Source organism: Schistocerca gregaria, chromosome 1, assembly GCF_023897955.1.
Source record: "Schistocerca gregaria isolate iqSchGreg1 chromosome 1, iqSchGreg1.2, whole genome shotgun sequence".
NCBI lineage: Eukaryota > Metazoa > Arthropoda > Insecta > Orthoptera > Acrididae > Schistocerca > Schistocerca gregaria.
Genome location: NC_064920.1, coordinates 268,719,361 through 268,735,458, shown reverse-complemented (window position 1 = coordinate 268,735,458; position 16,098 = coordinate 268,719,361). Strand labels below are relative to the sequence as shown.

The 16,098-nt window shown below is 40.6% G+C and overlaps 1 protein-coding gene across 8 annotated transcripts in view; it reads right to left on the bottom strand.

Annotated features, from left to right (window-relative positions):
- The window catches only part of LOC126340356 (serine/arginine repetitive matrix protein 1-like), a 535,554-nt gene that overhangs the window by 258,792 nt on the left and 260,664 nt on the right, over positions 1-16,098 (bottom strand). For all 8 annotated transcript variants that reach the window (XM_050001684.1, XM_050001686.1, XM_050001689.1 and 5 more), the window contains exon 3: positions 8,627-8,735. In XM_050001684.1, coding sequence (XP_049857641.1) covers positions 8,627-8,735 — 109 coding nt within the window. The remainder of the gene's footprint in view (positions 1-8,626; positions 8,736-16,098) is intronic.

Sequence of the window (16,098 nt, the reverse complement as noted above, 5' to 3'; positions counted from 1 at the left end):
GGAGAAAGACTAATTGAGTTCTGTAACAAGTTTCAGCTACTAATAGCGAATACCGTGTTCAAGAATCACAAGAGGAGGAGGTATAGTTGGAAAAGGCTGGGAGATACGGGAAGATTTCAATTAGATTACATCATGGTCACACAGAGATTCCGAAATCAGATACTGGATTGTAAGGCGTACCCAGGAGCAGATATAGACTCAGATCACAATATAGTATTGATATAGAGTAGGCTGAAGTTCATGACATTAGTCAGGAAGAATCAATACGCTAAGAAGTGGGATACGGAAGTTCTAAGGAATGACGAGATACGTTTGAAGCTCTAACGCTATAGATACAGCAATAAGGAATAGTGCAGTAGGCAACACAGTTGAAGAGGAATGGACGTCTCTAAAAAAGGCCATCACAGAAGTTGGGAAGGAAAACATAGGTAGCTGCGAAGAGACCATGGGTAACAGAAGAAATACTTCAGTTGATTGATGAAAGGAGGAAGTACAAACATGTTCCGGGAAAATCAGGAATACAGAAATACAAGTCGCTGAGGAATGAAATAAATAGGAAGTGCAGGGAAGCTAAGACGAAATGGCCGCAGGAAAAATGTGAAGACATCGAAAAAGATATGATTGTCGGAAGGACAGTCTCAGCATACAGGAAAGTCAAAACAACCTTTGGTGACGTTAAAAGCAACGGTGGTAACATTAAGACTGCAACGGGAATTCCGCAGTTAAATGCAGAGGAGAGAACAGATAGGTGGAAAGAATACACTGAAAGCCTCTATGAGGGTGAAGATTTGTCTGATGTGATAGAAGAAGAAACAGGATTCGATATAGAAGAGATAGGGGATCCAGTATTAGAATCTCAATTTAAAAGAGCTTTGGAGGATTTACGGTCAAATAAGGCAGAAGGGATACATAACATTCCATCAGAATTTCTAAAATCATTAGGGGAAGCGGCAAGAAAACGACTATTCACGTTGGTGTGTAGAATATATGGGTCTGGCGACATACCATCTGACTTTCGGAAAAGCATCATCCACACAATTCCGAAGACGGCAAGAGCTGACAAGAGCGAGAATTATCGCTCATGCATCGAAGCTGATTACAAGAATAATATACAAAAGAATGGAAAAGAAAACTGAGAATGCGCTAGGTGACGATCAGTTTGGCTTTAGGAAAAGTAAAGGCACAAGAGAGGCAATTCTGACGTTACGGCTAATAATGGAAGCAAGGCTAAAGAAAAATCAAGAAACGTTCATAGGATTTGTAGACTTAGAAAAAGCGTTCGACAATATAAAATGGTGCAAGCTGTTCGAGATTCTGAAAAAAGTAGGGGTAAGCTATAGGGTCATAAACAATATGAACAACAACCAAGAGGGAATAATAAGAGTGGACGATCAAGAAAGAAGTGCTCGTATTAAGAAGGGTGTAAGACAAGGCTGTAGCCTTTCGCCCCTGCTCTTCAATCTGTACATCAAGGAAGCAATGACGGATATAAAAGAAAGGTTCAGGAGTGGAATTAAAATACAAGGTGAAAGGATATCAATGATACATTTCGCTGATGATATTGCTATCCTGAGTGAAAGTGAAGAAGAATTAAATGATCTACTGAACGGAATGAACAGTCTAATGAGTACACAGTATGGTTTAAGAGTAAATCGGAGAAAGGCGAAGGCAATGAGAAGTAGTAGAAATGAGAACAGCGAGAAACTTAACATCAGGATTGATGGTCACGAAGTCGATGAAGTTAAGGAATTCTGTTACCTATGCAGTAAAATAACCAATGACGGACGGGGCAAGGAGGATATCAAAAGCAGAGTCCCTATGGCAAAAAAGGGATTTCTGCCCAAGAGAAGTCTACTAATATCAAATACCGGCCTTAATTTGAGGAAGAAATTTCTGAGGATGTACGTCTGGAGTACAGCATTGTATGGTAGTGAAACATGGACTGTGGGAAAACCGGAACAGAAGAGAATCGAAGAATTTGAGATGTGGTGCTATAGACGAATGTTGAAAATTAGGTGGACCGATAAGGAAAGGAATGAGGAGTTTCTACGCTGAATCGGAGAGGAAAGGAGTATGTGGAAAACACTGATAAGGGAGAAAGGGACAGGATGATAGGACATCTGCTAAGACATGAGGGAATGACTTCCATGGTACTAGAGGGAGCTGTAGAGGGCGAAAACTGTAGAGGAAGACAGAGATTGGAATACGTCAAGCAAATACTTGAGGACGTAGGTTGCAAGTGCTACTCTGAGATGAAGAGGTTAGCACAGGAAAGGAATTCGTGGCGGGTCGCATCAAACCAGTCAGTAGATTGATGACCAAATGACGAAATGACTTTACGCCTCATTCTCGAATACATCATTGCAGTTCGGTGGTGTATCCGAGAATCGTGTATCTTGTAACATCATAACTGCAGGCTGAGGCTATTTTATTTATTTTTATTATCAAATGCTGTCTCATTCCCACTATTCACTATGATGTATTGTAAAATGATGTATATGCCACGCCAAAGAAAGGGAACATCGCACAGGTCAATCTGATGGTGAAGCGTGAAGTCTCGAAAGCAGTCTTGCAGTAAATCTTGAAACACCATAAATGCAGCTTGAGGCTACTTTGTTTATGGTTATTACCATATGCGTCTGCGTCCCTATGAGGGATAACGAAGATACGTATATTCCATGCCATGAAATAGGAACCGTGCATAGGTGTGTCTGAGGATGCGTCATGATGTCTCGCAATCGAAAGTGCAATAAAAGTAGCAACGCCATAGCTGCTCCCTGAAACGACTGTATTACTGTTGTGCTTATTATCTGTAACAATAGGGTCTCCTACAATTCTGATATTTTCTGTCATCCATGATTGTTCGCATCACCGAAAGAGTTTTTCCAGTGTGTGATTGGTAGTGTATTTCGTAGTAACGCAATCAGTAAAGAGCTGAAAACACTAAAACAACAAGCTGTCAGGAATGGATACAGAAGTGAAATAAACGGATGAGATCATATACGCTGAAAAATTAACGGCACAAACAATAAAAGTGCAGATCACATTGCACTAGCTAGCGAATAACCGAAGAGAAATGCTAAATATGTTTTACTACCATACTATGTACCTACATCAGATAAGATGGCAAAAGTCTTTCGAAACATAAACGTTAAGATAGGCTTTCACGCTGTGATTTCACTTCGTAAAATGCTTCATAATGATGTACAGAAGGATAATCCCTGAACTCAAATCAACTCAACTCCGTCCGAACAGGTCTCGGAAGACCCAGCGGCACTGACCGACCGCCGTGTTATCCTCAGCCTAGAGGCGTCACTGGATGCGGATATGGAGGGCATGAGGTCAGCATGTAGCTCTCCAATCCGTTGTCAGTTTTCATGACCGGAGCCGCTACTTCTCAGGCAAGTAGCTCCTCAGTTTGCCTCAAAGGGGCTGAGTGCAACCCGCTTGTCAGTAGGTCTCGGCTGACCGGACAGTGACTTATCCAGGTCCTATTCGAGCCCGGCAGCGCTGAACTTCGTTGATCGCGGGGAACCGGTGTTACCACTGCTGGAAGGCCGTTGGCCATAGCCCTTTAAATTGGTTGGAATGTACAAGATTAACGACGGGGATTTTGACTAGTTCTATTGGGACAAACAGGTATGAGACTCAAGGTGACACTAACGGAATACACAAATACTGGTAAAAGTAATGTATCGTTGTTTGGTGTGCATTTTCGTACAACAAACATACTACTCATAAGAGTGACCCATTCAGGTTTTTCACAAACTTGACAAATGGGGTCAATGAATATTCTTGAGGAGACAGAAATTTATACTGCGATCAATCAACAGTCATAGTAAGTTCTTAGTGAACAAACTTACTTGAAACATAGGAATTTCTCAGATACCTTCAGGCACGTCTTGTGATGTCAGTAGGTACATAGGTATCACCAGTGAGTTACACAGCATTTTTCAGAAGGACTGGTCAATATTTAGGAATATGACAGGAACTATCATTCTAAGCAAAACCGTGTAGTGCCGGCCGAAGTGGTCGAGCGATTCTAGGCGCTTCAGTCTCGAACCGCGTGACCGCTACGGTCGCAGATTCGAATCCTGCTTCGGGCATGGATATGTGTGATGTCCTTAGGTTAGTTAGGTTTAAGTAGTTCTAAGTTCTAGGGGACTGATGACCACAGATATTAAGTCACATAGTGCTCAGAGCCATTTGAACCATTTTTTGAAAACCGTGTAGTAAAATGGGATCTAACATGCATAAATTAAGAGCTAAGAGCACTTGTTTATCGTCGATACTGCGAAACAAATATCTTCTACTGCTCTCTGCTTTCCATATTTTGAAACGGTCTAAGACGCTGCAGTCATGGACTGTGCGAGTCCTCCCTCGGCCATAGATGTGTGTGTTTGTCCTTAGGATAATTTAGGTTAAGTAGTGTGTAAGCTTAGGGACTGATGACCTTAGCAGTTAAGTCCCATAAGATTTCCCGCACATTTGAACATTTTTGAAAGGTGATAGTATGGATGAAAACAAGTTCAGTAAGTGTGGGATCTAAAGTGCCCTCCTGTACAGCTTTCCCATTTGGCCATCCTTGCTAATGTGAAACGCATCTCGTCTACTGAACGAGTGCTTATAGCTTCCAAGGCATGCAGGTTGGAGCTCATGTTTACTAGAAATTTTTTTTCTTATTTTGGTCCACACCACCCCTGTCCCAAAATGTGGGAAACAAAGAGCTTGCAATGGAAGATATTTCTTTTAAATTGTCGAGAACGAAGAAGTGCTTATAGCTCGTGAGTTTCGCATTTTTGAGTATATGTTGAATAGACATTTTGGCTTCGAATGATCGTTCCTGTGATGTCCACGAATATTGACATTTCCTTCTCAGACACCCTGTATTTAATTGTAACAGATATTAATGTAGCATGTCCTGTGACAGTTTTTCTTCTTATCTCCGTTGTCCTGGTTCTGCACTACTTTGTCATGAGAGAGAATGTCATGAATGAGAATGATCTATTTCACATTTAATGTTAATATTTATGGCTACTTTCCATTTAGATGCTTTCCTTATGCAGCATGTGATTTTGTATGCTGTTTTACGATGGATCAGAAGAGTTTTCTTGATTTTTATATGATGTATCAGGACCATAGCTTTACATTTTTTATTATACTTCGTGTGATTTGACGTTTTCTCTATCTATAACTCAACTTTTTATGTATCTTCATATTCTACCCTCTGTTTCCTGTGTCCGTGTAATCACTTAGGCGTACAGTATCGACACATTTGTCATGCCTTCGATTGTTTCCTCAGTATTGGCTAGAACAACTTATTGGACTTCAGCCGGCTTATGAATGTACTCACTGTATAAAAAGAAGCTCGTTTTCCAAAAAATAAAGTGGTTCTTCAGTAAATGAATGTCAAGTTCGTCTCTACAGTGTATTGCACGTCACTCTTCCCACTGTCTTACAGTCTTTCTGTTAGTATTCGATACCGTTCAGGCCCGTTTTGACTCGCCGTTCCTCGTGTGGTCTGCCAGATTAATATACATGTCACATCTCCTACGGCATATTGAAGAAAGTTAGTTGGTGTGCAAGTACTAGACGAAATCAGATGTCTAATTAATGACTACAATAGTAATTGTGTTTTAAATTTTCTTGGATTTGTTATGAAGATTATTTTTTTTATTCTTATGTCATTGATATGTTTTTACATGTGCTTGAAAATGACTTCACAGTCCAAATTGGTTCACAGCAAGAAATAAAAAAAATTACGTCTTACCTCAGACAATGACTTCTTTCGAAGAAAAAATTTTCCTTTAGATTCCCTGTGTATGTACTTTATACTCAACAACTGACACCGAAACATAAGTTTGCATGCATTTTTTGGACATTATTATTACAAATGGAGCATAATACTGTCGCACCATTGACCCCATAGTGTCGGAGTAAACTATATGGAGGCCCTCATCCAGGATTATGTAGTTGCATTCTCTCGTGAGACATGCAATACAATTTTGAGAATCCATTGGTTTCGGTCTTCATATATTAGTAGCTGCCAGAAGGTAATGCCTAGAAACAAAGCAAAAATTATTTCCCAACAAATTCTTGTAGCAAATAGTTTTTGCTGAACAACACCAACTTCAGTTACTTAATTTTTTCCTATGGAAACTGAATTGCTAGTACGGCTAAATATCATAACCTGATATAATGAAATAAAAATATTATTATCAGACCAGCTAATATTAAATTTTACTTATCCAAATTTTTTCATAGTAAAATTTTTATGTCTTCGAAGTCCATTTTTTCTGTACACCACTTTGAGAAACGATTACAACATGGACTTACTTGTGTATCTGAAGAGTGGCGCTTAATTTTCATAGAAATTAATTACGAACAATTTGTCCCGTCAGTAGCGTTTATGATGATCTGACAAAACGTTTTAGCAGGATAACGACAGTTGGAAACGTCAATTCCACTGTTATATCTCACTTACCTTGATTACGTTTTTGCATATTTTTCTTTACTAGGTGTGGGAAAAATGGATTGGTTAAAACCAATAGAGGTATTTTAGGTTTAAATGACCGATATTTTTCTTTACTTGTTGGTCTCTGTTACAACAGTTTCTTTTAATTTTTACTATTAATTGAGTAAAAAACCAAATATGTATTAGTCATAGCGTTGTGAAAAAATCTTTGCAGTTTATAAATTTTTTTTTTATAAGAAGTCATTTTTATTTACCAAGTTAGCAGTGGTTTGAAATACGGCGTTGTTATACTCGTATATGATGGGAAAGTCAATCAGTGCTATTTTAATAACCATTCCGACAGAAACGAACAACAAACACATGGCATAAAAATTGGTACAGCATTGCAGGGACAGTACTGTCTCTTTGCGTGTGTCGTGGCTTAAGGTATGCTTGTGCAGTATGCAACACTTTCCCCCTGGTCTATACGGTACTTTGTCTCTGTTGTCGCCAGACGTCCATCGCGCTGTAGAATGTCACCAACTCTAGTTTCTAAATATTTTTAATAAGTGAAGTAGGAATGAGGTACAATGCTTTATTTGCTTTAAAATATTAAAGATCAGGCTGCCATTTCTATGCAAAGACTAATGAACTAATGATGCCGTAATAAAATAAAAAACTTAAAACTTCAATCACACTTTGCAATGAAAATAGATAGTAGCTGATATGTGGGCTGTGTCTACATAACATTTCTTTACCTCCTTGCAGCCCTGGAAAACGAACAAATTCACACGCAAAACAGAGTCCTTCAACCTCATTTTCCACCCTTTGGCGCTGACTATTCGTAATGTCCAAATAATGGCATGATCCCTGATTGTAACATGATTAACATGATATATGAGCATAGTTTCAAAAAATTAGAATCAATAGCAGAATGCTGCATATTTTTCGTAGTATTATGCCACTTATCACTTTTAGAAAAAAGCAGCGAGCGGTTAAAGGACACAGTCATTTTAATTGACCTATTTCATTTTATAATTCCATTCTATCTTTTCTGAAACTGATACAGAGTCCAAATTTTTCAATCTTTGTTCGATTTCTTTGTTTATTTGTTTAATTGCAACATGCTCAATTACAACTTCTTGTAATTCTACATGTATTATTGTGTGTGTGTGTGTGTGTGTGTGTGTGTGTGTGTGTGTGTAGAGCGATAACGATGACCATGATGAAGAAGGAAGAAGGGCGGATCACCATAAGCAGTGTCACGTGCCCTTACTTCATAAGACGCTGCGAAGAGCTTCAATATTTAAATCAGGAGATTGGTGAGAATTCTGGTGATCAGGAAATTTACATCAAAATTCTTTCCCTTGCCGGCCAAATAGTTGCAGCGGAAATTTTTTCCATCACTGCTTACGCACAGGTCGAGCTTCACAGCACAAATGTGCGTTAGCGAGATCGGCTATGGAGGCAGTTGATTTCTGTGTTTATTACAGGAAATAGTAGGGATAAAAAACCGAAAATCGGTTATTTCGGAAACTGGTTATTCTCAGTGGTTTTAACAGTGAGTTTAAACTGGCATGGAAGAAAGCGATATAACCGAAAACTGGTTGTTCAGCAATAACCGCCATCCCTATTTCAGACTTTTGGCATTTACTTGCACAATGAAATATTTAAAGCGAAACAGTGTCCCTCCAACTTGCACTTCAATGTTCTTTTAAATTCTGCTTGCGACTGCACTGGAATATCAACGAGAAATAAAAACTGATAATAAACCTCGTTAGCGTTTACAAAGAAAGAATTATGTAGACATATCAGCAGGTTGTGATAGATAATTTTCAGTGTCGAACATCTCCATGAAGAATAGTTTCACCTACGTTACTATCAAGGTGATTTTTTTTTCTTGTGCACTTAGTATGTGTGAATGAATGCGAAAAATAATTTTTCAATAATTTGATACAGCCACGCCTTCATCCAACAAAAATCTTACAAATTCTGTATCCCGTTAAACTTCGTGACGTGCACTACCTCCGATAACGCGCTATCTAGGTGTAATCGGGCAGCATAAGTAACCTGAGCTACAATGCACATCGCTTCACGAATATGCACAAGAATGTATTAATTAAGGCTGATTGCTGCGCGCTGCTCGCCTGTGGAATGTATTGCGTGTGTTACCTGTGGCCTTGCTGTGGTAATTGTGGCCGACAGAAGCTGCTTCAGCGGTGTTGTTGAAGAGGGTCATAAACGGGCGCTCCTGGGCTCCAGTGAGCGGCAATGTGGAAACCTGGAATAACGAGACAACTTTATTTTAACCCTTAAGAAGGTTCATATTTACACTGTATCAGTAGCCTCAAATTATGAGATTTACACTATATTATCAAAAGTATTCGGGCATCCTAATGTAATACGAAATTAACCACTAGATGGCAGGAGAGGTGGTTCCGTCAATACAACAGTAGGCGGGGAGTTCTGCGTCGTCAGTGGAGAAGCAATAACGGGACAATGGGTTGGACAGGGAAATCAGCGACTTGGAACATGGGTCTGTCACTGGATGTCACCTGAGTAACGAAACCGTCTGGTACATTCCAATCCTTCCAAAGCAGTCCAAGTTGGTGACGGGATTGGCAAGTGGAAACGCGATAAATCACAGCAAACATCTAGACCAGTCTAACCACAGGCAGTGACGGACAGGGGCGGCCGAATGTTGGGGAGGGTAGTTGTTGTACACAGTAGCATGGCATCAGCGGAAGAAAACACTATTGAGTTCAAAACTGCTACCAGCAGTGCTGCTGGTACAAAATGTGTCTTTATGGAGATAAAAAGAGTGAAGTACAACAATCGAACAGTTCGTCAAACTATAGATTTCCGTAGTAGGTGCTAAGTGACGCTTGAGATGGTGTAAACAGCAATGGCACTGGACAGTGGATGACCTGAAAAGAATGATCTGAAGTGATGAATCCGATGGTAGTATTTGGGTTTGGTGAATGCCCGTAGAATGTCACCCGCCATCATTATTGCCGATTGTAAAGTACTGATGAGAAGCTTCTACAATTTCTGTGCTTTTCGTGCTATGGTGTGGTTCCCTAATTGTACATAGTAAAACACTAGGTGAAGAAGTATATGAACACATTTTACACAGACCGAGAGCGGTGGCGCAGTGGTTAGCACAATAGACTCGTATTCGGGAGGACGACGGTTCAATCTCGCGTCCGGCCATATTGATTTAGGTTTTCCGTGATTTTCCTAAATCACTTCAGGCAAATTCCGGAATGGTTCCTTTGAAAGGTCATAGCCAACTACCTTCCACATCCTTCACTCATCCTATAAGACGGACGATCGCACCGTTTGGTCTCTTCCGCAGAATCAAGTAACCAACATTTCACAGAATGGTGTATTGCGTAGAATCGAGGGACTGTTCTTAAATGATCATTGTATGTATCAGAATGACAGCGCACCCTGTCATGAAGCAGCATCTGTGACGCAATGGTTTTTGGTTAGTAACATTCATGAAAAGGGCAGACCTACCCAGACACCCTATTCCAAGGCAATAGAAGTCGTTTGGGACGAGTTACAATGTCTCCATTATTCCAAACCACAGCGTCCAAAGCCACGACTTCTTCCTATTTCGTCTGTTGGTTTGCCTGGTGACTGTTGAAGAGCTATACAGACGGCTGTAGTCACTGCTGCTTACTAATCTACCAGTGTATTCTAATGGTGGAACAGTGTTTCATATAACTCTTCATGTCGTATAAGATAGTTGACAGAAAAGAAAAGAAAAGAAAAAAGAAAAGACAAGAACAGAAAAGAAAGAAAATGGCCAGATGCGAGAGTGGGTCTGAGGGTTCCACACAAACATATTCATTTATAGACAGTTCATACATCCGAGAATCCAGAATCTCACCTGTTATTGATAACGATTGGGCAACATATCGATCCCGGGAATACCAAGACTTTCGAGAATTTTTTAATTCTGAGTCTGAAATCGAATAAAACCAGATAACATAAATATATCTTCGTATCATATAATTACAGATTGACAATTTTCAGACTTTTTCTCTACTTGTAATTGAAATCTTACTTCTTCCAAATTTCAGGATTCCAGGTCAACGGAAAGAACCCTATGTAGTTTGGTGATTGAGTTTGCAAGTATCAAAATATGTGACGTAAATGGCCATATCTTTTGATTCAATTCATTTAGAAAGCTATATTTATTACTCTGACAAGGAACCATAGATGTTAGTATGTGACAGAAATGTACACTGGATAGGTCTACCTGTTTGTGAGAAAAACGTGTTAACAGACGGGCGGATAGACACACAGACAGGCCAGCAGACACACAGCTAACAGACTGTCGGACAACAAATTACTAAATGACAATCTAAGAATTTTCGGAATTTTTCCCTTTAGTTTTACTCTGAAATTTTTCTTCTTACCAAATTCAATGATCGTAGATCAACGGGAAGCACCCTACAGGTTTTGCTGAATCAGTTTATAAGTATCTAAATATGTGACTTTAATGACCATATCTCTCTACTGCATTGACGTAGAAGCTTTAACTTTTTTTACGTCGACAAGAGACCGTAGACGTTAATATGTGACACAAATTTCAGCTTCATACTTCTGCACGTTCCCAAAAAGGGATTTTTCACAGTCGAGTAGACAGACAGACAGACGGACAAGGTTTCGTTTTTATCCGCTAACCTACGGAACTCCCTGTTCCTGCACTTGATACGTTATACTCGCAGCACAAAAGGAGTTGTGACGCTCTTTCCAGAATAATAACAACCATATTCTCAGAAACAGGAAATGTTTCCAACTTCGTGGTTAGTTAAGCAATGTGTTATGTACACAAAAATGCTAGGAGTCAGTTGTATGCAAGAAAACGCATGAGGCGTTGCAAGTATGGAAAATGAAACTAACCTCAATGGAAGCGAACAAGGTAACAGACTACCAGGTCACCATATGGTGACATGTAGGTGAACGACATTTCCCTCAAGATATATAACAAGGATAAGTTGCTGTCTAAAGACATCAGCGACAAGCAGCTACTAAACGGAGTATATGAATTGTTCTCAAGGGATGTTACAAAACGAGAAACATCAATTTTATATAACATCAGGGACTTACAATAAGAACGAATGGGGCCAGGGAGGAATTCCACAATTTAAGAACGTACCTATACCCACATTACGATGACGTATTGCTAGATAGATGTGACAGGGAACAATATCGCCAGAGACGTACCTTCTATTCCACCACAACAGAGTAAATACACGGCTGCCCCCGTCGGAGGTTGGAGTCCTCCCTCGGACATGTGTGTGTGTGTGTGTGTGTGTGTGTGTGTGTGTGTGTGTGTGTGTGTGTATTTGTGTGTGAGTCGTCATTAGCGTAAGTTAATTTAAGTTCGATAAAATAGTGTGTAAGCTTAGGAGCCAATGACCTCAGAAGTTTGGTCCCATAAGTCCTTACCATAAATTTCCAAAGAGTAAATGCAGGGAGTATAGAAGAATGTAACTAATTTCAACATGCTAGGGTTTTTCCGGGTGTCACCAATTTTGAAGGAGGTTTACCCTCCATAGTTTATACCAGATTCTTTGTGTATAATTTTCACTCTCTGGATACAGAGGTGCCTTTCGAGCAACGTCCCACTGTAGAGTTAGGAACTTCTCAGCCAAGTACCAGGCGAGCTGATAATGAGTCAGTGAGACACCTTACTGGGAAAATGTGGCACAAGATTTCAGCTCTGGCATTTGCACAATCAAGGGAAAACTTTCCGAAAACCTTGGTCATGTCTAGGGTGTACGACCTATTTGTACTTTAACTGTGGGAAAATATGTTCGAGAGAAAAATTATTTGAAAGCTTTGTGTGTTTTTTGGTGTATGCATAAGCTGATGACTTGCTCGACATTACTCTATCTGAAGCTTTACTTTCTACTTTTTTTATCTTTCACTCGATTTGTGAGAGAGATGACAGTTCGGGATGGCGGAGCCTTTTTGGGCCAGTTGCTGCAATGCTGTGTTGTTAAATTTTACTTTCAAATGTGACTGTTTATTTGGGTGCTTCCTGTAGAAAAAAAACTCAGCTAATATTGTTAGTCTGATGTCCTGGCATTTTTCATATTGTTTTCATCTTTTTGTTTCCTATAGTCGACTATATTATAGAAAAAATCTATTGTCATGCAGTCTTCATCTTCTTATTCATTATCTACATTGATTGAAAAAATGTCAGCACAAAAAATAAGTAATATAAAGTAACGAAATTTTGTCAATACATTTGTCTAGGTAACATGTTTGTCTAGGTAACATACTGAAGTGATTAACATTGCGAGGTTACAGATAATCATAAGCGCGAGATAATCCATTGGAAATATAAAATGTTGACACGTTAACAACCGGTGTAGCCCCCAGAATGTTAAATGCAAGCATGCAGACGTACATGCAATGTGCTTTACAGCTGTCCGACGTCATTTTGTTGGATGGAATTCGATGTCTGTTGCTCTTGGTCGATCAATATTGGGGCGGTTAACGCTGTTTGTCGATGTTGCTAGAGTTGTCGTCCCATGAAGTCTGATTTGTGCTCGACTCGAAGCAGATCTGGAGATCGTCTATACTTTGAAGAGCATGTCGGGTTGCAACAGCGGTATGTGGATGGGTATTGTCCTGGTGGAGGACACCTCACTGGGAAGTTGTTCATTAACGGCTGTACAACGGGTTCAAACACCAGAATGCAGTCATTGTGCGTCGGATAACCATATGAGTGTTCCTGCTGCCATACGAATTCGGACCACAGACCATAACGCCAGATGTGGGTCCTGTGTGCAGACGACTTGGATGCAGGCCCTCAACTGGCCTCATTCTAACCAACACAGGACCATCACTGGCACCAAGACACCACCAGCTTTCACCAGTGTACACAACAGACCTCCAGACTGCCTTCTAAAGCACTTTTTCCTGACTTCACTGAAGACGCACAGTGACGATTTTGCACGATATACACGACAAACGGGAAATCTGGGTCTGAGTTCCGAACTGGCACAAATTTTTATGGTTCACTAGTAGCTCCCCACCCCCCTTTGAACCATTGACCTTGCCGTTTGTGGGGAGGCTTGCGTGCCTCAACGATACGTCAGTGAAAAACAGCTGCCGGCCAGTGTGGCCGAGCGGTTCTAGGCGCTACAGTCTGGTCGCAGGTTCGAATCCTGCCTCGGTCATGGATGTGTGTGATGTCCTTAGGTTAGTTAGGTTTAAGTAGTTCTAAGTTCTGGGCGACTGATGTCCTCAGAAGTTGACCCCCAAAGTGCTCAGGATCATTTGAACCATTTTTTTAAATACAGGTACGGGGCGTCATGTTCGGAGTTGTCCTTGAAGCAACCGATTTGTAACAGTTCGTTGTCTCACTGTGGTGTTACGTGTTGCTCAAATTTCAGCTGCAGATGCAGTGAGATGCGCCTTAGCCATACGCCGAGAACGATGGTCTTCCCCCGCGACAGTCTCATATGGCCGTCCGAGATCGGTGTTCTTTCAACCGCACATTCCTGTGACCACCGCTGCCAGCAGTTATGTACAGTGGGTACATTTCCGCAAAGTCTTTTTGACTGCCACAGAAGGAACACCCAGTTTCTCCTAACCCTATCACATGACTTCGTAGAGACTCAGTGATATGTTGATAATGGCGTCTTTGTCATCTTATAGACATTCATAACTAACATCAACGGAGCACGTTCCATCTCAAACCTTTTTAACATTCACGGCATCGTTTATTTAAGGCAACCTTGATTTGCTTACAATAAAAAATAGTGGCGCTACCTGCGAAACTCTCATACGAAATTTAAACACTTATCATATTTCAGATGTAGAAACACAACTACCATCTTTCTTTTAGGTCGCACAACGATCTCTTGGTGTGTATGAAATTTATTAGCAATAACGGAATATTTCTAGCATAAGCGACATTAGATATGAAAATATTAAATATCGATAATTGTCTAACGCGGCTGTCCTGCTTGTCGCTCACCATCACTTTAATCAGTTCGGCCATTCGAGCACCCTTCAGGACCGACCTAAACATTTGTATGTCGTACTGTCTAAGACCTGATCATCCCTTTACTAGGATTCCCTGAATAGAGTCAAGGAGACAAAGTGCACGTACCGTCAGTGTTACACTCGTCGTTTCGCCACTCGTGGCTTGCCGTACTTATTTTCACATTTTCTGGAGAAAAAGACATTGGTGATGATCTTGCACGATATCCACGACATGCGGGATATCTGGGTTTGAGTTCTGATCTGGCACAAATTTTCGTGGTTCACTAGTAACTCCCCCCCCCCCCCCCCATGAACCATGGACCTTGCCATTCGTGGGGAGGCTTGCGTGTCTCAACGATACAGATAGCCGTACCACAACGGAGGGGTATCTGTTGAGAGGTGTAGTTCCTGAAGAGGGGCAGCAGCCATTTCAGTAGATGCAGGGGCAACAGTCTGGACGATTGACTGATCCAGTCTTGTAACATTAACCAAAATGGCCTTTATGTTCTGGTACTGCGAAAGGCTGAAAGCAAGGGGAAAGTACAGCCGTAATTTTTGCCGAGGGCCTGCAGCTTTACTGTATGATTAAATGATGATGGCGTCCTCTTGGGTAAAATATTCCGGAGGTAAAATAGTCCCCCATTCGGATCTCCGGGCGGGGACTATTCAAGAGGACGTTGTTATCAGGAGAAAGAAAACTGGCGTTGTACGGATCGGAGCGTGGAATGTCAGATCCCTTAATCGGGCAGGTAGGTTAGAAAATTTAAAAAGGGAAATGGATAGGTTAAAGTTAGATATAGTGGGAATTAGTGAAGTTCGGTGGCAGGAGGAACAAGACTTCTGGTCAGGTGAGTACAGGGTTATAAATACAAAATCAAATATGGGTAATGCAGGAGTAGGTTTAATAATGAATTACAAAATTGATGTACGGGTAAGCTACTACATACAGCATAGTGAACGCATTATTGTGGCCAAGATATATACGAAGCCCACGCCTACTACAGTAGTACAAGTTTATATACCAACTAGCTCTGCAGATGACGAAGAAATTGAAGAAATGTGTGATGAAATAAAAGAAATTACTCAGGTAGTACAGGGAGACGAAAATGTAATAGTCATGGGTGACTGGAATTCATCAGTAGGAAAAGGGAGAGAGGGAAACATAGTAGGTGAATATGGATTAGGGGTAAGAAATGAAACAGGAAGCCGCCTGGTAGAATTTTGCGCAGAGCACATCTTAATCATAGCTAACACTTGGTTCAAGAATCATAAAAGGAGGTTGTATACATGAAAGATGCCTGGAGATACTGACAGATTTCAGATAGATTATGTAATGGTAAGACAGAGATTTAGGAACCAGGTTTTAAAATGTAAGACATTTCCAGGGGCAGGTACGGTCTCTGACCACAATCTATTGGTTATGAACTGTAGATTAAAACTGAAGAAACTGCAAAAAGGTGGGAATTTAAGAAGGTGGGACCTGGATAAACTGAAAGAACCAGAGGTTGTACAGAGTTTCAGGGAGAGCACAAGGGTAAAATTGACAGGAATGCGGGAATGAAATACAGTAGAAAGACAATAGGTAGCTTTGAGGGATGAAATAGTGAACGCAGAAGAGGATCAAA